This window comes from Pelophylax lessonae, assembly GCF_965119305.1.
Source record: "Pelophylax lessonae genome assembly, chromosome: 5".
NCBI classification, from domain to species: domain Eukaryota; kingdom Metazoa; phylum Chordata; class Amphibia; order Anura; family Ranidae; genus Pelophylax; species Pelophylax lessonae.
This window is the reverse complement of record NC_138772.1, coordinates 548,574,337-548,599,247: the sequence shown is the minus strand read 5'-3', so window position 1 is coordinate 548,599,247 and position 24,911 is coordinate 548,574,337. Positions and strand designations below refer to the sequence as shown.

Here is a 24,911-nt window from a genome sequence, read left to right as displayed (position 1 = left end):
TCCCTGTGCCTGCGTGGGTTTCCTCCCACACTCCAAAGACATGCTGGTAGGTTAATTGGATCCTGTATAAAATTGGCCCTACTATGTATGTATGAATGTGAGTTGGGGACCTTAGATTTTAAGCTCCTTGAGGGCAGGGACTGATGTGAATGTGCAATGTATATGTAAAGCGCTGCGTAAATTGACAGCGCTATATAAGAACCTAAAATAATAAATAAATAACATGTCTTGCTCTTTTATGCAGTGCAATGCATGTTACCGCATGTCAATGTGCTGTAATGTATGCATAATGCACGCAGCTGCTGTGACGGTCCCCAATGCTGATATTTGTCTTTGGCCAAGCCTGGGATGCCACCTTTTGCATTTGTCCTCCCCGTCACCATGTAATTTCCACTGTGTGACAAACGCACGTCCAATGTGCCTTACAATGCACTTTGTATTGAATGTCAACAAGTGTGTCATAATGCACATCAATGTGTCATGGTGAGTTTACGTACAATGATGCACTGGCATGCATCATGGCGCATGTTGACGATTGAGATGCGTTTTGAGGCATTTCCATTGTTTCAATAGAAAACACATTAAGCAGTAATGTAATCTGAATCTAGCTGACGACTCTGTATTTGGTCATGTAGGCAGTGGCCATGGGCGTACTGGGAGGTTCCTTGCGCTGGATGGATGAGGTTTGTTTGATGGGATTATTGAGGGAATTATTATCTAGTAGATAGAAGGCTGTGAAGATCTTATCTGAGGGATTAGTAAATGACAGATAATGCCGTGTAACACATCCAATAAATCCCATATTATCCCATAATTATCTCTATTATCAGGATTACAGGTGAAGGATAGAGATCAGAGTGGTATATATACAGCAAGTTCTAGAATCTGTCACCAGCACAAAGACTGGACCGCTGCTCACAGGTAAGTGTGGACATATTTACTGTCCTTGGGGCCCCTTTCACATGGCAGTCCACAGGGGAGGGTGTGATGGACTCTGGTATCAGATCCCTGTTCTTCTTACTAACTTGTGACAAAGGACCGGCCAATCTCACACTCCGCTGTCACTTACGTAATAATGCCACTCTGGGTTGCACCCTGCAGAAAGATTTTTCAGCTCATGGGCCCACAATCTAGATGCCAGCAGGCTGAGAGGGATTGTCACTGGGCTAATTAAGCAATTACCCTTTCAACTGCGGCCACCTCTGTTTTGTTGTGCGGGAGGAAGCTCTTACTTTTAGAAATGGACAATTATTCTAAAATCATAATTGGTGTCTTAAGGACTGCTGCTGGATTTTCACTTTCGGGTCCCCCTGGGTTACCGTTAGCAGCTTTGAATTTCAGTCTATCAAGTTACTTCTTGTTTTTTTATTTATAAATTAGGGATTGGAGAAGGGAATAGTGGGATGCTCCAGATTACCTATACAAGACTTTGGGAGGACATCTATCTCTTGATACAGCCAGGCTGTTGATCCACCTTGCCACTTTGGTGGATTTAGGGTTAAGTCTTTCCAGATGACTTGATGAACTAGTCATCTTCAGGACACTCTCCTAGTATCCTCTTGTCCACTGTAGTACCTTGTCTGACTATCCTACTCTGGAGTGGCCCCCCTCAGGTCAGGCCCCTTGACACAATCCCCTGTACTCACGATACTGTTTTTTTCTAGGGTCTGTCTCGCCCCCCCCCCCCCTCTGTCAGCTATCCTGGAACTCTAGGTTCAGCTCCATTCCTCTGGCCCTCAGGACGACCTCCTGATGCCATGTGCCACTGCTACAGAGAAGGAGGCAGCCGCCACCATCCCTCCGCGACTCTGCTCACCAGCCAAAGACCCCGCAGTATGTTCTCCTGGCATTTATACAGTATCCAGAATGCACAGAGACAACCGGTCTCTGCCAATCACCTGGACTGTACCAAAGCCTATGTATCCATTGGTCAGGTTTCCTCCCACTGTCCAACATGCCTCCCTATTGGACCAGCGTGAAACACTCCTCTAGACTCAATGAATCGCATACTGAGCACAATGAGCAGACCTCACTAACAGATCCTGCTCTCTAGTAGGCAGAACGCAATGTAGATTTGCCTGCTGCTCCTCTGATAGGCAGACAGAGCCAAAAACTATACTCTCTCACTAGCACCTATCTAGGAGACAACACAATGTCACCACAGACGGTATGTTCATAGAATTTAATCTATACAGTAGCACGATTCAAGAGACAGGTTCTTTGTTAGCTTGCATTAAGAGCTTAGGGACAAGGTAACGCTTCTCAAACTAAGATTTTAATAATGAAAAGGTCAAAGTTGGTGCAAATAAAATATTTACAGAAAGGGTTTCAAAGGAATAGAGACATAATTCAGCAATAGCAAGAAAAGAGTAGAATTGAGGAGGAAGAATACTTGCAGTCCATTAATGTCCTGGGTGTTATCAGAGTAAAATTGGTGAGCCAGCTGTGATCGGTTCTCAAACTTGATAGATGTTCATGCTTTGATGTTACTATGAGACTTCATCACTGGTTAGGGGTCTCCTTTTTTTTTTTTTTTTTTCTTTTTTCTCTGGGATCAAAGGGGTGTTGACAGATGCCCCTGACCAATTAAACAGATTGGCCATGGGCTGTCCTGGGGTTATGACCAAATCAGGTCTCTCCTTTGGACAGTTTTATACCACTATTCATATCTTAATATATGTATCATTTGCATTCTTGAAAACAGCTCATGGTTCAGCATTGAATCTTGCATCCAGGGACACCAAACACGGAATATCTCAGATAAACTTGTCACCCAGGGAATATCTGACAGCTATCTTCCCTTCTATATGTGATGGTGTGGTCATGTATGACATTTTCTCATCCAAATTTATACTTTTCTCATGTTCCTGTCTGAGTTTATGAATCGTGTGTGTTTAAGTTTGTAAATTGGGCAGGGCTCCATGATTGCCTTTTACCATCTCCATTCGTTATCCTTATTGGATTTGGTCAAAGTTTTTTTTACAATGGCCTGGACGGAAGAAATTGAGTCCTGGCAGGATGTCTATCAGTGGTTTACAGCTCTGAACAGGCCCAAGTGCTGGTTTGGATGTCTGAGTTGAGATAATGGCTCTTTTGAAGTGTGTAACCTATGCGTTCCATGAATTAAAGGAGGTGAGGAGGAGAATATGTTGAGTGCATAACTGTTCTGCAAGACTGTCATGGTTGACCTATGACTGAACATGGTTGCTTGCTACAGCTTTTTGTGTCCAGTGCAGGATATCATTAGAGGGCTGGCAGCCTTAGGCCTAAGGGGCAAGTCCAGTCAAGTGGCCCACTGAACCACCGCATCATCTCACCATTCATGCCCAACTGGTTTTATAATGGATATTGATGGGAAGCAAGACAAATATGATACAATGTGGTAACATAATTTAATGTCAATAGCAACAAAGGAGGTTTAACAAAAATAATGCATCAGCGCAGCCTGATGGGGGGGGGGGGGGGGGTCAGCTGTGTCAGGGTCTTACCTCAGCAATGGCTACTCAGCAGGTCCTTGCACAGCCTCCTGGGGGGGGGGGGGGGGGGTAATGGTCCTGGGGTCAAGTTGTTGCCAGTCACGTGTGTCCTGACTCCCTGGCGCGCCCTACCTTCCTCCAAGACTCCAGGAGTTGTAGTTTCCTCTGCACTGCAGTTTGTAGTTTCCTCTGCACTTAGTTCTCCACCCCCTCCCATTCCGCACACTTCTCCCCAGTCTGCACAACCCCCCCCCCCCCCCCAGTCTGCAAAATCCCTCCCCTCCACCTTCCATTCTGCACAATCCCCCTGTCACTTTGCTTGGGGGGCATGTTGAACCCAGCTTACCTTTTGAGAGCTCTGGAAACCCATTTTCCAGCTTCCCCTAGGCCCCTCTTACGTGTAAGTCACCCTGTGTCTATTAGGGGCAAAGGGTGACCAAGAAAATAACTACCTAATGGACACTGTGAGAATATGGTTTGGATTACTTCAAATGGGACAGTAATTATCAACAATATACCTCAAATGTATAAGATTTAATCCCACTTTACACTGTGAGACCTATAGCCTGTTGCCATGAAGCCTGTGACTCCTAAATCAAAGCATTGTCTGGTGTATTAAGGTGTGATGTGTTAACATTTTATAAAAATATGTATTGTACTTCATGATCACTATAATGACAAGTCTGCTAGTTAATTAAATCACTGTCCTCTTATTAGTTGCTAGTGGGGGAAGTAGAATACAGTTTGTGTTGTTTTTTCCTTTAGATATGTTAATTTCTGTACTGCAGTTATCTGCATAGGATAATGTAATTGGCACGACCTGGTTGAGTATATATTTGGTGTGAGTTTGTTCAATAAATGTTCCAAATATTATACAAGCTATTCTTGGCTAGTTTTGTATGGGGTGGCTACAATATCTGATATCTATGTTCAGACTGGAGGAAGCGGTATACTGACAGAAGCACACAAGCACGTTGTGGGTCGTGGCTCCATTGCACCTGCCCTTCCCCCCCCCCCCCCAATCTCTTCTGCAATTCCCCCTAGTCTGCACACCCCCGCCCCCAGTTTACACAGGGGAGGAACAAGACATGAGAAGGAAGAGAGGTAAAGCAAAAAGGTATGGGGAGAGAGGGGGGTTGTGTAGGGTGCAGATGGCTCACTCACTAATTACGCTTCCCCGCCCCAGGCTGGTCTCCCCAGGTAGGCTAAGCACAGTGCAGGTGTTCTGCCGAAAACGTCAACTTGCCGAGATATCCAACGATGTTCCTTCCGGGGAGTGTACACCAGGAATAATTGGAGATTTCAACCACTTGGTGGTCTCACGCAACACTGGCAGCCTTTACACTCTGGTAGATGCTATAATTAGTGCAGATTGCTAGTCTGCCTGCTAGTAACCAAAAACATGGCCACCTCCAAGGTGGCTACAACTAGCGGGCAGACTAACAATCTGCACTATAGCATCTACTGGAGTGTAGAGGCTGCCAGTGTTTTGTGAAAACGCCAAGTGGTCGAAGTCTCCAATTATTCCTGGTGTAGGCTCACCGGAAGTAACGTCGCTGGAGTTTTCGGTATAACACAGGCACTGCACGTAGGGGGCTGAAGTGTGGGCAGGGTTGGGGTGGAAACAAATGGGGAGGAGAAGTGTCGGATTATACGTCGCTTTTCCTGTGAGGGGCTGACCGCCACAGTAAATAGTCGTGCGGCGGTCGGCAAGTGCTTAAGAAAAAACAGAAGGGGATCTGTCCCCTTCTTTCTGGGCGGATCAGATCAGGGGCCCATAGAGGAGAGCGGGCTGTGTCCGTGTCTGCTCTGCATATGCTGAGTGGACACGCACATGTCATCCACCTGCTCTGCTCATTGTGGCCCGTGACCGGTTACCAAGGCACTAAAGTGGTCCTCTCAAAGGTTGGGCACCTCTGCTGTAGGGGCATGAGTCCTGGATGGAGAGGTGCACTGTAGCAGCCTGCCCCCTTAGTTTTCCGTAGTGTGGCGGAGGGAAGGAGTCCTGGATGGAGAGGTGCACTGTACTGTAGCGCATCAGGAGACCCGAAGGGAAATCCTAAAGATCTCCTATGAAGTTGCTGAAACTGTTAGGACTGTCACGGCTGGCCTTACATTTTTCATTACTGTGGTTGACAGGTCTCACTATTCTTCCCTATCTCCTCCACGCTGAGAGTAAGTGCAATCCTTTTTAAACATGTAACTGTATTAAACAAGGTAAGGACAGTATGATGCGTTACTAACAGTTCTGCAAGGTTAGGACCAGTGCCATCTTAAGAGCATTATAGACCCCCGGGCAATGCAGTGCACTGGGGCCCCGCCTACACAATCGCCCACAAGAATAAAAATGCAAATTATCGATAAGGCAATATTTATTGGTACAGCAGTGCCAGGCTAATGACAGCTTCCAAGTTGGGCGGCTGGGTCTGGTGAACACACACGGACGGGAGTCAGACTCGACTGTCCTGTGTGTGCCTGTTCTCGTGGAGGCGGACCAGCATTCGTGCAGTTGTGGGCTCCCCCTCCACGGCCCAAATGGCCTGACAACAGTGCAAGGCTAACATGTGCTTGCCACCTGCTAAGTTCGGCGGCGGGATGCACACGGGAATCGGGAGTAATGCTTGGCTGGGGCTACGGCGCTGGGCAGGTGGGGCCCGCCAAGCAAGTGGGGCCCCCGGGCAACTGCCCGGCGTGCCCACTCGGTAAGATGGCCCTGGTTAGGACTGTGATACATTAAAAAATTCTGTAAAACACCCTATTTTCTGGCAGTGCCCCTCCTGAGACTAGACTCTGGATCCACCCCTGACTGCCACTGTATTGGCACTGACAGGAAAAGCGACAGTGATCGCCTCTGCTGCCTGAGGTTAAGAGATATGATATATAATATAATATAATGTAATATAAATATACACAAACCCAATTCCAAAAAAGTTGGGGCACTGTACAAATTGTGAGTAAAAAAGATATGGACTAATTTACAAATCTGTTATATTTTATTCACAAAATAATATAGATAACATAATAAATTTTGAAATGTCATGCCAAATATTGGCTCATTTTGGAGTTCCTGAGAGCTACACATTCCAAAAAAGTTCGACAGGTAGCAATAAGTGGCCAGAGAAGTTAAATGTACATATAAGGAACAGCTGGAGGACCAATTGGCAACATGATTGGGTATAAAAAGAGCCTCTGTGTCTCTCAGAAGTCAAGATGGGAAGAGGATCACCAATTCCCCCAATGCTGCAGCGAAAAATAGTGGAGCAATATCAGAAAGGAGTTTATCAGAGAAAAATTGAGTTTAACGTTATCTACAGTGCATCATTTCCAAAGATTCAGAGAATCTGGAACAAGCTCTGTGCGTAAGGGTCAAGGCCGCATAACCATACTGGTTACAAGCCTGTTCTCTTCAGGCCCTTAGGCGGCACTGCATTACATACAGGAATGTTACTGTAATGGAAATCACAACATGGGCTCAGGAATGCTTCCGGAAAACCTTGTCGGTCAACACAATCCACCGTTGCCGGCTAAATCTCTACAGGCCAAAAAAGAAGCCACATCTAAACATGATCCAGAAGCGCAGGCGTTTTCTCTGGGCAGGGGTTCATTTAAAATGGACTGTGGCAAAGTGGAAAACTGTTCTATGGTCAGACGAATCAAAATTTGAAGTGTTCTTTTTGGAAAACTGGGACGCCATGTCATCCGGACTAAAGAGGACAAGGACAACCCAAGTTGTTCTCAGCGCTCAGTTCAGAAGCCGGCATCTCTGATGGTATGGGGTTGCATAAGTGCGTGTGGCATGGGCAGCTTACACATCTGGAAAGGCACCATCAATGCTGAAAGGTATATCCAAGTTCTAGAACATATGCTCCCATCTAGATGTTGTCTTTCAGGGAAGAACTTGCATTTTCCAACCTGACAATGCCAGACAACATACTGCATCAATTACAACATCATGACTGCGTAGAAAAATCCGGGTACTGAAATGGCCGGCCTGCAGTCCAGACCTTTCACCCATAGAAAACATTTGGTTCATCATAAAGAGGAAGATGCGACGAAGATCTAAGACAGTTGAGCAACTAGAAGCCTGTATTAGACAAGAATGGGACAACATTCCTATTCCTAAACCTCAGCAACTTCTCCTCAGTCCCCAGATGTTTGCAGACTGTTATAAGAGGGGATGCCACACAGTGGTAAACATGGCCTTTTCACAACTTTTTTGAGATGTGTTGGTGCCATGAAATTAAAAATAAACTTATTTTTCCCTTTACATTTTCTCAGTTTAAACATTTGATATGTCATCTATGTTGAATTTGAATAAAATATTGAAATTTGAAACTTCCACATTGCATTCTGTTTTTATTCACAATTTGTACAGTATCCCAACATTTTTGGAAGTGTGTGTGTGTGATTATAGTGCCATGATGCGTTATACACAGACTGATTATATTTCAAGTATTTCTTTTAATTTTGACCATTATGGTTTACAGCTACACCCCAAAATTCAGTATTTCAGAAAAATAGAATTACATCAGACCAATAAGTGTTTTTACTACAGAAATGTTGGCTTACTGAAAAGTATACTGCTCAAAAAATGAAAGGAACACTTTGAAAACACATCGGATCTCAATGGGGAAACATCTCATGCTGGATATCTATACTGGTATGGACTGGGTAATGTGTTAGGAAGGAAAGGATGCCACATAGTTTGCTAAAAATGCAAATATCACCCTACAGAGGGCTGAATTCAGACACCCCGAAAATCAAATCAATAGAATTATGCACCCAGCTAGTCAATTTTGCGGAAATTTCATTGCAGCAACTCAAATATTCCTCAGTAGTTTGTATGGCCCCCACGTGCTTGTATGCATGCCTGACAACATCCGGGCATGCTCCTAATGAGACAACAGATGGTGCCCTGGGGCGTTTCCTCCCAGATCTGGACCAGGGCATCACTGAGCGCCTGAACAGACTGAGGTGAAACCTGGCGGCGTCCAATGGATCGAAACCTAATGTCCAAGAGGTGTTCTATTGGATTTCGGTCAGAGCGGGCCATTCAATGGTATCAATTCCTACATCCTCCAGGAACTGGCTGCATACTCAACATTAGACCCGGCATTGTCATGCACCAGGAGGAACCTAGGACCCCCTGGAATCTCTTGAGACTGTGCTGGGAGACACGGCAAACCTTCTGGCAATGCCACGTATTGATGTGCCATCCTGGAGGAGTTGGACTGCCTATGCAACCTCCTATAGGATCCAGGTATCTCCTGTTACCAGTAGTGACGCTGACCCTAGCCAAGACAGTCAAAAGATGAGTAGGGGGGGGGGGGGGGGAGTAAATTGGCCTCCACCTGTAAAACCATTCCTGTTTTTGAGGTTGTCTCATTGTTGCCCATCTCTAGCAACTGTTAATTTAACACCAAAGCAGCTGAAACTGTTTAACAACCCCCTCTGCTACTTACTGACCAGACCAATATCCCAGGAGTTTTATTGACTTGATGCTTTACTCTTCAAAAATGTTCCTTTTTACATTTTTTTTTTTTTTTTTTTTTTTTTAGCAGTGTATGTCCATGTACAGTATAGGATGCACGCAATACTTGATTGGGGCTCCTTTTGCATGAATTACTGCATCAATGCAGCGTGGCATGGAGGTGATCAGCCTGTTATGGAACCCCAGGTTGCTTTGATAGTGGCCCTTAGATTGTCTGTCTGCATTTTTAAAGTGACAGTACAGGTGAAACCCTTCAGGTATAACAATTGTATCTAGGGTCTCATCTTCCTTTTTGACAATACCCCACAGATTCTCTATGGGGTTTAGTTGTAGGCAAGTTTGCTGACCAATCAAGCAGTGATACCATGATCATTAGACCAGGTATTGGTGCTTTTGACAGTGTGGACAGGTGCTAAGTACTGCTGGAAAACCTGCTGGTTTAATGATCATGGTATCACTCTGCTTTATTGGCCAGCAAACTTGCCTGACCTACCCCTAGAGAATCTGTGGGGTATTGTCTAGAACAGGGCTTCCCAAACTTTTTTGGGCCGAGTCCCATTTCTGAATACAGTTATGTTTCGGGACCCACTTGCTTGTAATTGAATATTGTAAAGTGCTACAGAATTTGTTGGCGCTATATAAATGCAAATATTAATAGCAATAGTGCATATTTTAAAGGGAGGAGAATGTTAAATTAAAAATATCAATTTACTACTTTTCAATTTATTATTGCATACACTTGCCAGATGTTATAAGTGAGGGGTCAGAAACCTGTGGCATATATTGTAAGTAATCTGCACCCTTGTAGAAAGTCTAAGGCAGGCAGAGGACAGAAATCAACCACCCCAGGACAGTGATCAGCAGGCTACATGGCACTCACCCTCCTTCCTCTCCCAGCAGTCCACAGTGAAGGTGAAGCCCCTGTTTGCCCTCTCCAGGGACCAGCACACCTCAGTTTCCATGATGAAGAGCTCTTTGCTGATTTTGGTGTCCTGGCTCTTCTCCTTCAGATCCTCTACTGGGGACACAGAAGCTGCCATGAACTGCTGACACCGCTGGGCCACCTGGTCCTCCTATGACACCAAGGCTGCTATCTCTGCCCACTATAGCTGAGAGAATCCCGCTGCCAGTCTAGCCACCACCGCTGCTGCCAGCAGGACCGAGGAGCTGGCTCTGCACCCCATGAACATATCCTACATAACAGCCCACATACGTACTCACTGATGCAAGTATCCTCCTCACGGGAAATGCAGACTAGCCTCCGTAAACTGCGTAGGCGGGATCCTGAATCCATCGCGATTTGACTGCTCTGGCTCACTGTAATGTGCGTGGGCTCGCACAGCACATTTTAAGCGGGCCCGCTCTGTGATTTTTGGCTCATCACGACCCACTCAAACACAGCTCGTAACCCACCAGTGGGTCCTGACCCAGTTTGGGAACTCCTGGTCTAGAGGAAGATGAGACACCAGACCCAACAATGCAGATGAGCTGAAGGCCACTATCAAAGCAACCTAGGCTTCCATACCACCTCAGTAGCGCCACAGGCTGATTGCCTCCATGCCACGCCGCACTGATGCAATATTTTCATGCAAAAGGAGCCCTGACTAAGTATTGAGTGCATACTATACTGTACATGGACAGACTTTTCAGTAAGCCAACATTTCTGTATGAAAACTTTTTGCCACCTTCACCAGAGACTCCAGCATGTGGTACAGTGAGAGCCAAAAGGAAGTGCTTCCAGCAAAGGCTCGTTGGTACAAGACTGACAAGGGGAGTCGGCGACTTTGCGGAATGAGGCGATATTGGCTATCAAGTGGGGAGACCAACTACATGCTCTCCTCAATTCATAATTACCCCGTACGTGGAAATCCCCGGAAGGAACTGCCCAATCCAGAAACCAGCATGTGTCCACGATTTTATAATTTGTTCAAAGGGTGGAAGTTGACTTCAATGATCAAATGATCCAGCCCTACTTTGCTGTAAGCACACACCATTGGTATAATTTTTTTTTCAATTTGGCCATTTTATAATACTTGTGTGATATTACCGTAAATCCACCCCATATCCAAAAAAGCCCCCGTATGTGATCTTCATTATCAAAGAAATTGTCACTGCCCTTTTGTACCCTGAAGGCCCACCAGAAAGCATTCACTCAGATTCAGTGAGCAGACTCCACAAACATTAATTTCCTGAGAAACTCCCTCCCTGGGTGTAAAAAGCCTCTAACCCTGTGACCATTCTTTCCTGCCTGTGAACCTAAGCCCAATATTTCTGCCTGCTGCCAACTTACTGCCATCATGCCTCTACCTGCCGAATGCACTGACCACACCTCTACCTGTACTATGGACCATGTTCCTACCAGGACCAATATTTTGGCACTGTTGGCAAACTCTCTACCTGCACTGACCCTAGACTGTATATGGACAGTATCCCTGCCTGTTGCCTGTAAGGACTATGGACAATATTCCTGGCTGATGCCTGGACAATTCAGCTGTCGCTGACAAAAATAAAGTGCCAGTGCAGGTACATTGGCTAGGCCTTAACGCCTGGTAACAAATGCCTGTCTTGGCCAAAAGTGTTAGTCTATGAGGTGTAGTGCAGGAAAAAGCAAGGAGGTGTTCTATCCTAGTGCTCGTTCTCACAGTAGGGTCCCAAACCCATAGTGATACTTGGAGCGCCACTCCCAGAGGGTGCTTGACCTTTCAGGCTTTCTGCCTTCCCAGTCCCTGGCCGGACTATGTAGTACCACTCAAATCAGACACTGGGCTCCTCAACCTTCCATGCCAGGCAGGGCTGGCGTTAGGGGGGGGGGGCAAACTAGGCAACTGCCCAGGGCCCAGAATGTCCAGGGGCCCCGTGCAGGGCCGGACTGGCCTACCGGGACCGCTTTAAGGGCCGGCGCAGCCGCAGCGCCGCTGTAAGCATTGGGGTGGTGACGGTCCGTCCATCTTATAGTTATTCGCGTCAGCCGCTGTGAGCGGCATGACATCACGATGCCGACGGTCACGGGCGGGCTCAGCGGCTGGCTCGGCGGGGAAACTGAGTGACTGTGGCTGGAGGGGTGGAGACTGAGCCTGCGAATGACTGAGTGAGTGTCACGGGCGCGCCGACTCCGATGATGATCCCTCCCACTGAGTGTGGACGCGGCCGGCACTGTCCCGACACAACACACTACACAGACTGAGAGTCACAGGCCGCGCCAGCCAGCCAGTCAGCATGTGATGGCACTCAGTGAGGTGAGCCTGAGGTCAGTCAGTCAGTGCACTGCAGAGAGCAATAAAAATTGTGCTGCTAGTGGCATCTCCTGTACATGTCCATACAGCCCCTGACCTCTCCTGTACCATGTCCGCACAGCCCCTGACCTCTCCTGTAGCATGTCCGCACAGCCTCTGACCTCTCCTGTACCATGTCCGCACAGCCTCTGACCTCTCCTGTACCATGTCCGCACATCCTCTGACCTCTCCTGTACCATGTCCGCACAGCCCCTGACCTCTCCTGTAGCATGTCCGCACAGCCTCTGACCTCTCCTGTAGCATGTCCGCACAGCCTCTGACCTCTCCTGTAGCATGTCCGCACATCCTCTGACCGCTCCTGTAGCATGTCCGCACAGCCCCTGACCTCTCCTGTACATGTCCGCACAGCCCCTGACCTCTATTGTACATGTTCGCGCAGCCCCTGACCTCTCCTGTACCATGTCCGCACAGCTCCTGACCTCTCCTGTACCATGTCCGCACAGCTCCTGACCTCTCCTGTACCATGTCTGCACAGCCTTGGTAGAATATAAAAAAATTTGGGGCCCCACTTTTAGGTTTGCCCAGGGCCACACTTTGTCTAAAACCGGCCCTGATGCCAGGGAAGTACTTCCGACCCACACCGGACGTGGTGCATGCTCTGTTGGAATTCCTTGCCCATCGGGAAGTTCCCTCAGGACCCCAATCATACCACCAGGAGCACTATACTAACATCCTGGCCATAAAGCCAGAATGACTGTAGAGTGCCCCTAATGGACACTGATAGGATTAGATTCTACACTTTATCTTCGCCAAAACCAGAAAAACATCTAATGAATTTTCTTTATCACATTATGATCTATATTGTCTATCTATAACATGATTTCTCAATCGAGATTCCTCCAGAGGTTGCTAGGGATTCTTTGAGCAATTTCTGCTACTTGGATGAGTTCCCACTGACGCCATTGATCTTTTGGCTATCCACTGACCTCCACTGACCATCACCAATGTATGAGTTGTAGCTATAGTAATTTTTAGCAGGTGGTCTGAGAATGGAAAGTTATTTTAAGGGCTCCTCTGTGCTGAAAAGGTGTAAAGAGGCTGATCTATAGGATGAGGTATGTGTAGCCTCACAAACTTTTGTATCTTCATGTGACTTACAGATAAAGCCACACATGGATTCTTCTATTGTAAAAAAAAAAATCAATCATACAGTTTGTAGTATACTGTGTTCTCTCTTGGTGTCCATTGTTCTTTATTCTTGAATTTTTTTTCTTTCACATGAAGTCTCGCTCATTGTAATACCCCATTTTCCTCTTTCCTATCTCCTCTCCAGAATGACTTTCCCGGTGGCCCTACTTGTGTTCGGGTTCCTGACTGTGGCTCAGTGTTGTACTCAGCCCGGAGGTAAGAACTGAACTGTTTGTTTTAACAGATTGCAGAAAGACTCGGCAGGCTTTTTCCCAGTGCCTTTGAGAGGGGTGGCAGTTTCTTGTAGCAATGCCTACTTATCTCCATCATGCAACAGAGCTTACTTATAGTGAGGGAAACACCGACCAGCGATCGCCCTCTGAAATGTGGTTGCCTGGCTGTCTCTGGCCTTTAATACTTTCTAATTAAACATGAAGACAATGAAGTCCCAATGAAATCAGAACTCCTATGTATTGTAGAGTGCAGCAATGAAATCACTGTTTTCTTTGTATTGGTCTTTTAGGTATCAGTTCATTTTAATTAGAAAATCAGTTGTGTATCAGAATTCCCTACCTTTTTTATGGGCCAAGCATTCTCAACCAGGTTTCCATGGGACCCTAGGGTTCCTCCAGAGGTTGCTAGGGGTTTCCTTGAGGGTTCCTATAGTTTGCTAGGGTTTTTTTTTTTTTTTTTTTGTTTTTTGAGACCCCCTGGAGGTTTCGTGTTGGTGATGTCATATCCTGGTGGTGGGTATAATCATAACGATGGAGAGAAGGTCAGCAGAATAGTATTCCCGATCTCCTATAGGGGGTCATGCTGGAGGGAGTGTTATCCCAGCATGGTGCGTAATTGGGAAGGTAGAGGGGTCATGAGGGTAGTATGGTATGGAGGGTCATGTTGGCGGGTGTGATGTCCTGGTGGGGAGTGTTATCAGAAAAGTAGAGAGCAGGCCAGGAGAAGCTTATTCTCTATACTATAGAGCAGTGATGGCGAACCTTGGCACCCCAGATGTTTTGGAACTACATTTCCCATGATGCTCATGCAGTGTACTTGAGCATCATGGGAAATGTAGTTCCAAAACATCTGGGGTGTCAAGGTTCGCCATCACTGATATAGAGAGGGTCAGATCATGGAAGTTGTAGCTTTTTCTTTTTAAATGGTAAATTTATTGTAAAGTGACATTTCTGGGTGTGAGGTCACCAATTGATTCTGTGTCTTATCTCCAGCGGTTAATCTGGCTCGGAATGGAGAAGCCAGTCAGAGTTCGGACTACCAGTTCAAAGTGACGGGCTATGCAAACAAAGCCATAGACGGAGGAGTCGACAGGAATTTTCATAAAGGTTTCTGCACTCACACAATGAAGGACAACGAGCCCTGGTGGAATCTGGACCTGAAAAAAACCTACAACATATCCAGTATAGTCATCACAAACCGCCAGGACTGCTGCGCGCAACGTCTGCTAGGGGCTGAGGTCCGCATTGGGAATTCACCTGACCGCAAAAATCCTGTGTGAGTACAAAGAGGTTTACTGCTTCAAAAAGAGGCTATAAACTATGATGGTGCCCCAATATGGGCTAATGGGGTGGATTTGATTTTGTTTCCCAGATTAGTCAGAAATGTACCACTGCAACTACTGACATCTGTGCAAATTTAGAAAAAATAAGCAGGATGTACAGTATCTCAAAGTGAGTACACCCCTCACATTTTTGTAAAATATTTTTATTCTATCTTTTCATGTGACAACACTGAAGAAATGACACTTTGCTACAATGTAAAGTAGTGAGTGTACAGCTTGTATAACAGTGTAAATTTACTGTCCCCAGGGGCGTAACTACAGGGGTTGCAGGGGTTGCAATCGCTACCGGGCCCCATGCTCCAGGGGGCCCGGTAGCAAACCAGTGGGTGAACTTCCAGGATCGCAAAGGTCACACTTGCGACCGGACCCTGGCATTGCACCACTCTGGGGAGGCCCCAAGATTGCAGGAAGGGGGCCCACAAGATTGCAGGAAGGGGGCCCACTGCAGAACCTGTGAAAGAATCCTGCTGCGGGACCGTAATAAAAGGCCATGCAATGAGTGTAAAGAGCCCCAGGATTAGTGGGAAGAGCCCTGGGCTTGAAGGTAAGGGCCCCGGCCAGGGGTCTGGGGGGCCCTTCATGGTTTCTTGCATCAGGGCCCTGAAGGTTCTAGTTACGCCTCTGACTGTCCCCTCAAAATAACTCAACACACAGCCACTAATGTCTACTGTATGTACGTTCTATGTTGCACCCCAAGTTTTCTAATGCGTACCGTTCATATCTGAAACCTAAAGTTGCAGGGACTTCAAAATAGTTCACACTACTTTGAGGGCCATAGACTTCAATGTGAACCCTCAAAAGTCACATGAAAGCCTCACCTGAATGTTTTACATGTAACAGTTGTCATTGGACAAAGCCAAAGTCTCATCCAAGTGGCACCCATCCAAAGTCGCATCAATTTGCAACATTGTTGCATTCCGAAGTCGTACAACTTTGGAGTCCTACCAGTGTGAATGGAGCCTTAATCTGACCTGACTATGGTTGATCAGACTGGCCTTTTTCTACTATTGCCTGTTGTCTGCATATTTGTCTAAGATGAGATTTATTTGCAAACTACATGTTTGGCCGCTCCAACCACAGCCAGACCTTTCCACTTACCCTGACCCTGAGATTTACCTTTGCCGCCACCAATGATGTGACTTAAACTGGCCATACATTTCTTCAATTTCAAGTTTTAACCTTGAACCATGTAGTGCAAGGGCTTGCCTGATTGCTTACAAATTGAAAGTGTTTAGGTTTGACCTCATATGGTTTTTGGTAAAGCTAAAGGAAAATTGTATAATGTATGGCCAGCCTAAGGTGGGGTGGGTGGAGGCATCAGCAGGGTTCATTAGCCTTTTCCTACTGGACTAGTTTGGATAAACAGTTCCTATGAAATGTATACTTTTCATGTAGCCTAAAAGCCGGTTCACACTGGCGCGACTTGTTTGGTGATTTTTGTCCTCCAAGTCGCGCCCCGTAAACGGCAATGGAACCGTTCTAATCTGTTCCAACTTGGAAAGAGGTTCCTGCACTACTCTGCAACTTCAGAGGAACTAGCATTGACTTCTGTTGAAGTCTGATTCAAGCTGCGATGAAGTTGCTCAACTTTGAAGCCACCGTGATATTTAAAGTTGGTGATGGCGCCCTTGAGTGTACAAGTGTTAGGAAAAATGTGTAGCTTCCCTTTTTAATTATAAAAAAAAAAAACTCCTTATCAATAAAACCAATAAGTTAAAGATATATTGGCACTCACCTAGTAAAGACCAACACCTTTTACTTTTCTTTTGAAGACACACCAGTGTGAACCAAGGCTACAGGCTCTAATTTTGGAATCTGAGGAGATTCTACAATACAGGAACAATGAAAACAGATTGCTACAGAAAAGCAGATGTATTAGAAACAAGGGGTGTATTTATAAAGTCCATTGATTTTGTGAAGTCGGGAGTTGAATGTTTTGGGCTATAATTTCTGCAGATCCTGTTTTGGTCTATAATTTCTGCAGATCAATGTGTGAATGGGGGGGGGGGGGGGGACCCATTAACTCCACTAGAAAGGAGTATGCTCTTTAGCTCCCTCTAGTGAGCAAAATGTGGTATTTTCCTGTTCTCACATTTGATTAGAGGAGTGTATAGCCTAAGAATATTTGATTTTTGCACCACTCAGGAAAAAAATTTGTGTACATATTAAATGAACAGCTATGCAAAATGTTTAATAGAACTTTAGGTGCCGTGTTACAAATTGTGACCCTGAGCTTGATTATAAACCTAGAGATTGACCACCATCTAAAGGCAAATTATTTTTTATTAAAATTTTATGCCTATACATACTGGCTCTGTGCAAAAAAATTTTTAAGCATGACTAGTCCCAATCCTCTACTACTAGGGTAACCCCTTGGTGCTTCAAGTCCCTCTTCTTCATCTGGTGCCCCCACGGAAAGCCACTTTCCCTAGGGGCACCCATGTGTGCTCGCTCCTGAGTCTTGCTCCTGCGTCCATTGACCCAGCGGGACTTGGCCCCGCCCCATGTCACATCTTTCACTTGAGAGCAGTGGAAGCCAATGGCTCCTGCTATTCTGTCCAATGAGGAGTGACCGCAGCTGGAGGTTCTGCGCATCGCTGGATCGGATCAAGCCCTGGTAAGGGAAAGGGGGGGCTGGGGGAGCTGCAGCACAGAAGGGTCTTCATTGAGGTGGAAAACCTTAAGGCTTTACAACCACTTTAAGGCTGAATGATCGAGCATAGAAGTTGCCAACTGCCTACAGGAGGATTTCGTGGGATGTCAAGAACCATACACTGCACTTTGATGTATTTAACTGGGAGTGGATGGTCCCCATCTTAACTTCACCTAACTGTCTCTTCCTTTTTCAATTGACTCTTCCCCCCCCCCCCCTCCCAAAAATAATTTATCCCCACCCAGATCAATGGGCCCACTAAGAGTCTGGTATCTAAAGCCATTTGGTCCCCTATCTTGTGTAGCCCTCTTGTCTTAAAGGGGGCCACTATGTGAATTTAGTTGTTGGCTCAGACTGATTTGTATGATTTATACCTGATTTTTTTTTTTTTCCCCCTTAATTTCTAGCTCCTTTGTACCAATATAGCATTAATCTTATTTTTGTTAAAAAAAAAAAAAAAAAAAAAAAAAAAAGGAAAACCAGTTTTCCATTTCCATGCACAGTTACCTCACTGGTTTATGGTGGTTTCAAAATACTGCTCAATTACTTCTGTCTTACTTCCTGGACAGACTTTAGGTCATGACACAGGAGAAGGAGTTGACCAGCTGAGGATAGATTATGCAGGGTGTGTGCGCTAAGGAGATAAGCTGATTAACTCCTTCCTGTGTCATGACCTTAAGTCTGTCCAGGAAGTAATCGAGCAATGGAAAGCTGTTTTATTTTTGAACTTGGCCTTTAGGTTGGCTTGTAATTTCTTACTGCTGCCAATAGATGTCACTGGTCATAGTATAAGGTTTCATAAACAAAACAATTCTTCTTTTTTTTTTTTCCCCTTATCCAATCCAGTAGGTTTAGACCCCTAGTGCATGCTAGGGGAGGATATAAAGCATTGGGACAGGCCATGTGCTTGCTCTTTCCCTGGGCTTACACCTAAGGAGGTGCTGCTAGATGGAGCTCTGCTGTTAGGCCCAATAACCTGGTTTGGAGCCTAATGTGTGCTTAAGTGGTCCTAAAACTATCCTGCCTGGTCTAGAGGAAGCCATGCCAAGGAGACTCAGGAAATTCCCTTCCTGGTGAGAGCTGGGAAGAGGGCTGGTGTCTCACTTGGAGGACGCACTGAAATTCAGGAATGTGCTTTACGGTTTTGCCAGGTCGTCTGACAGGTTCTGACACTGAAGCTGTAAGTGACTGCTACGGTATCTGGGACCCCCTAACCCTCACCTCCTTGAATGTTTTGGTATTTAGGAAAACTTTAAAAAGGCAAGTGACTGTTTGACTTTTCTTGTCCCCCCCCCCCCATTTTAGCCATGGGGGGAAATGCTGTCCTGCCCTTGCCTCTGGTGGTGCTACACTGGTTAATGGGGGATGTTGGTGGTAACATGGCTGACGCATTTAACGTGCTAAACTATAGAAGGATTTATCACTCAGTTCTTAGACAGTGACAAGACTTCATGGAAGAAATTAACTCCTCCCATAGAGGTGATACTCATTGCCCAATCCCCTTTTCTCTCTCCAGGTGCAATAAGGTCACAGATCTCTCCAAACCTCAGTTCACTCTGTGTTGCAGCGGGATGGTGGGTCGATACGTCAGTGTGGTGATCCCTGGGCGTTCAGAATTCCTCACACTGTGCGAGGTGGAGGTTTACGGAAATGAGAAGGTGGCTGAGGTCCTTCAGAAGAACCATGTTTGCTGGTGACATCACATGGACCATTATCTCCAGCAATGTTTGGAGCACATCGAATTTTGTTGTTTTCACACACCTGTGCTACTTTAATAAACCTTTCCTCAGAAATGCAGGGTCTGCTTTTGGTGTACTCTTTTGGAAAATTGTTTGATGCCCGGCTGTTTTGTGTGCATCTATGCCGCTGCCATTTCTCATATCCTTGTATTAGACGTGTGCTTCGTTTTTTATTCAGGATCAAAATTCGGACAAATTCGGAAAGTACATCAGTTTCAGATGTACTTTATCAGAATTTCTGAGTTACTATAGAAACGAATTCAAACAAATTTGAAATGACGAAACTAAAATTTTTGTCAAATTCAGATTGAATTTGAAAACAAAAAAATCTAAACTACATAAATTGGTATTAGAATAGTTCCGTCTTCTGAAATTCAAATTTCAAAAGAATAAATTTGAATACAACTATCTTCTGAAATTCAAATGGAACCAGCTATTCTTTACAAAGAATTTGGATCAATTAGCTATTTTAGATTCAAATTCTTAGAATCCATTGGAAAAATGTTTTGAATCCGGTCAACAACTAAATGCAACGAAATTTGTAACTTAACCAATCGATCCAAATTCTTTGAATATAACCATATTCTGGAATTCGAATAGAACCAGCTATTCTTTACAAAGAATATGGATCCATTGGTTACGTTACAAATTTTGTTGCATTTAGTTGTTGACCGGATTCAAAAATGTTTCCAATGGATTCTAAGAATTTGAATCTAAAATGGCTGATCCAAATTCTTTGTAAAGAATAGCTGGTTCTAATCGAATTTCAGAAGATGGTTATATTCAAATTTATTTTTTATTCTTCTGAAATTAAAATTACAAAAGATGGCACTTTTCTAATACTAATTCATGTAGTTTAGATTTTTTAGAATTCAATCCTAAAATTCTTTTTTTTTTTTTTTCATTCTGCACGTCTGCCTCCTATATTGTTTGCTAAGATGCCCATCTAAATGTTTTTAAAACTGTCATTGCTCCCCACTTACACCACCATTTGTGGCAGGAAGTTCCATATCCATACCACTCTAATAGTAAAGAACCCTTTATGAAGTTTAAGGGTAAACTACTTGAGTGGCCACGTGTCGTCTTATACTGAATAAGCTCCTCCCTATGCTTGAATCACCATTTAAATATTTCTATATTGTGATCATATCTCTTCTCCAGGGACAATGTTTAATAATTGTAGTCTTTCCTCATAACTGAGATCCTCCAACCCTCTTATTAGTTTAGTTGCCCTTCTCTTGACTCTCCAGGTTCCAGCACATCCTTCCTGAGGACTGGAGACCAGAAATGGGTGGTATACTCAAGATGTGGCTGGACCAGAGTATAGAACTATAGTTTTATCTCTCGAATAAACACCCTTTTTAATACACATTAATAGTCCACTGGCGTTACTTGACAGCGCATGCTATTTCTGAGCAGGTGATCTATTGGGATCCCCAGATCCTCCTTTCCATTTTGGATTCCCCGAGTAACCTGCCAGTGGTGTATCATCCATGGGTGCAGGGTGTTAGCTGCACATGAGCCCCAAGGGGGTCTCCGACAGACACTGCACCCATGGATAATACATGTCAGGCCAGAGGTGTAGCTTGAAGCTTGTTGGCCCTGATGCAACATGACCTGGCGCAACCAGAGATGCCGAGATACTCCCCTATGTGTTGGCATTGGGCAGGTGACAGGTACTGCTTTTATGGTCTTAGACCCCCAATGTCTCCCATGCCCTACACACCATCTAACAAAGCACAGATTAGCTTGGTTAGAGGCGTCCCCTGGCTGTACTGCCCAGGAAATGGTGCATCTGAAAGTGGAACGGACATCCCTTCCGGTTTCATTGTTTTGCATGTTGAGATCGAGGCATGGATTTGCCTCGGTCTCACTGCAATCTCTCTCCCCCCAGCCGGCAGATGTGTTCCAGGCCTCAGCAAGCACAGAAACCACGGGAGGAGGGGCTGCTGGTGGGAAGGGGGAGGCACTGCGCTGCCAGCTCTGTAAGTGATTGGTGGCTGTGGACCTGCTTTATCACTTTCACTTGGAAGCCGACTACACAAAACACACAAGCTGATGGTGGCTACTACTGAAGCCATCAGCCTGTGATTAAGGGTTCACTCTTTAGACATACATAGTGCCCCCAAAGAGCTGAACTGGTCATAGACTGCTTACCTGGATTCTCCTCCTCCCACCCAGTGGCCGAACTTCCAAGGGGCCCCATCTATGCTCTAGGGGGCCTGTATGGCCTCCTGGCAGGACACCCTCCTGAGTGCCAGCTGTTACAGAAGTCAAAGCTGGCACCACAAGCAGCTGCCTTAGGGCGCCAGGCAGTAAAAATGCACCTGGGTAGACAACCTCTATGCTTTGTCACAGCAGCATATCAGGACATTGATGGGCATACCCTGCCCTCTTCTGCTTCACCTTGCTGCATCAATAGTGTTCTCAGGTGGTGGGGTCTAGTCTGAAAGGGAGCTGCCTGATTTTGCTTCCCTCTCCACTAATATGGTGGCTTCCTGGCAAATACACAGTGGTGAGGAACAGCTGAAGAAGAGGGCCTGGGCAATAAGCAGTTGTGGAATATCATTCATGACTAATTTCGCTTGTATGAAGGATGTCCAAATTTAGATCACTCCAAAAATACTATTCTACACCTACTTATGAAGTCCAATCACAAGACGTAATGCATATTTGGTGGAGCATAGCCAAGCCTGTGGCATCATCCTGTGGCCATCTTTAATTTCTGAGTGGTGAGCTGGGAACCTATAAGCCATACTAGATTACTAAAAGTATTGGTATGCCTGTCTTTACATGCACATTAATTTTAATGGCATCCTGATCTTAGTCTGTAGGGTTCAATATTGAGTTGGTCCAACCTTTGCAGCTATAACAGCTTCAACTCTTCTGGGAAGACTGTCCAAGGTTTAGCAGTGTGTCTATGGGAAATTTTTTGACCATGTTTCCCGAAGCCCATTTGTGAGGTCAGGCACTGATGTTGGAAAGAAGGTCTGTCTCGCAGTCTCAGCTCTTAATTCATCCCAAAGGCGTTCTATAGGGTTGGGGGTCAGGAATTGTATGCAGGTCAGTCAATTTCCTCCACCCCAACTTGCTCATCCATTTCTTTATGGACTTTGGTTTGTGCACTGACCCAAATCATTTGGTGGAGGGGGGGATTATGGTGTGGGTTTTTTTTTCTTTTAGGGATTGGGCTTGGCCCCTTAGTTCCAGTGAAGGGAACTCTTAAGGCGTCAGAATGCCAAGACAATTTCATGCTCCTAACTTTGGGGATGACTCCTTCCTGTCTAAACATGACTGCACACTCCTTAACCTTGTGGACAGCCTTCCCAGAAGAGTTGAAGCTGTTATAGCTGCAAAGGGTGGGCCAACTCAATATTGAACTCTACGGACTAAGACTGGGATGCCATTAAAATTCATGCAGGTGTCCCAATACTTTTGGTAATATAGTGTATGTGCCTTGCTGCATTCTATGTGTTGTAAGTGTTTTTATTCTATTGGGTGGAAATAAACGGTTTATACGGAAAGCACTATGGGTTTCCTTTCTGTTTTATAAATACCCATGTCACTTTATGAATTGTGATTTCGAGTACAAAGAGTGAGCAGTCCCTGGAGCTGAAAAAGGACCATGGAGGAGTGATTGAAGCAAGTGGATTTGGCTGCCTGTTTCCATGTATTCAGCTGGGAATAATCTTGAGCACAATTTGACCTTGTTTGAGGGGTAAAATTTGGAGCTGAGCATGTAATTCACTTGTGTGGTGGAGGTGCGCATGGCACCGTTGGAAAACTAAATATATATTTTCCCCATTTGGCACAGCGATGAAGTGATTTTATCACAGTTCTATGGACTTTTATTAGTTGTGTGACATTATTTTAATTTGTATAATCTTACAGTGGGCTGCATTTTCCATGCAGGCAGAACACATGGATACAACAACCTGGATTTTGGAGGATTTGGAATTAAGTCCTGGAAGCCGCATTTTATTACAAAACAAGAGAAGATTCCCCCAGGGTTTTTTTTGGCAGCAAATAACTACAGAAAACAAATTTTGTAAAAATATTTGATTTTATTAGACAAGTTGTTAAATTGTTCCATGTGGGATAAAAATATGGGCTCTGGTTACAATATTAAACCATCCAATGTAACAACAAGAAAACAATTGAACAATACATAGGTGGTTACATGATCACTACCAAAAACTGGTGTTTTGACCTTTTATAGTGGTGGTCCTCTTCAGGGATTGTGATATCTACAAAATTTATTGTAGTGTTAAGAGTAAATTATACAAAACATATCAGATTTTAGCCATATATTTACCATTGGTAAATGGATGAACATTTTGCAACCAGTTTTTTTCTTTTTTTTTATCCAGAATCATCCTTAAAATGCCCCCCAGGCACCCATGGTGGATATAAAAAGAGACTGGATTGCAGAGGATTATGTTAGGGGCAACCTGGGAGGCAATACACAGTTAAAGAACAAGACCTAGCCGAAAATGCTTGCATTATAAACATAAGTGATTGCTGGGAAGCCCTATGGATCCTAAACCCAAGATAAATATGGGCCTAAGTCTCCATCTAATGTGAAGTAAAGGCCCACCACCTCACAGAGCTAAGTCCCAACACTTTCATTCAACTGTCAAATGGCGCAGGGTCTAGTGGATTTTTGGCATTAGCATTGGGTGGGACCTTTCAATGCAAAATGATGTCATCTGATAGAACACTTCCACCAAGCAAGGTATACTCGCCCATTTGTTCTCTCTAGTCCTTGGCTCCAACAGTGCCGGGCTTCCAGGTATTCTCCCTTACCATCTGTGCTGAGCCACCTCCCCGCTGCTCTCCAACCTGGGCAAGCTCCAACACCTTTCAATACCAGTGTATACCCAGGTTGGAGTCCTTTAGTGGGGAGGTGGCGAGAACATGGATCAGTGCATATGTCTTTTGTGTGTAGGGGGTGCTATAAGAAGGCACGGAATGCTTGTGCCCTCAATGGATGAGGTGGCAGCATCCTTTTAGTTGGGTAGAAGTCAAGGCAGCCTGCAGCCTAAGTCTGTGATCCAGAGGGCTCCACAGCTATCATTTTGAAGATTAAGGGCCAATCACACAACTGGTAACATGCACAGCAGTGCTGGGACAAGGTCATCTAAAGGCCAGGGCAAACATGCCAAACTGCACCCCCCCCCCCAAAGTTGTATGAGCCTTATGTGTCAGTGCACCCCCCTCTCCAAAAAGAAAATTGAGCACTAATCTGCATACTCACCCCAAGCATAAATCCCCCTACTCCCAGAACAAATCCCCCTCCCAGCACAAACCTTGCCCCCCCCCCCCAAATACCCCTGGCACAAATGACCCCCTCCTAGCACAAATCCTCTACCACTCAAATGTCCCCCCTGAGTACACATCCTCTTCCCCCCAGAAGAATGCAGGGAGGGAGCGGGAGAGGAGAATCCCCAATAAGCGTATATTGATTGGTTTGCGCAAAAGTTATCACATCTACAAACTAGGGGATAGATTTATGGACTTTTTTTTTTTTTTTTTTACTAGTAATGGCGGCAAGC

At 45.3% G+C, this 24,911-nt stretch overlaps 1 protein-coding gene across 1 annotated transcript; it reads left to right on the top strand.

Moving 5' to 3' along the window:
• Positions 1-13,534: 13,534 nt before the first annotated feature.
• On the top strand, positions 13,535-19,338 carry LOC309556119 (fucolectin-like; the record flags this gene model as incomplete). Its single annotated transcript, XM_082258466.1, has 3 exons — positions 13,535-13,604; positions 14,615-14,897; positions 19,134-19,338. 3 exons carry the CDS (start codon positions 13,535-13,537, stop codon positions 19,312-19,314), a joined length of 534 nt encoding a protein of 177 aa, XP_082114592.1. The 3' UTR covers positions 19,315-19,338.
• Between the last annotated feature and the right edge of the window lie 5,573 nt (positions 19,339-24,911).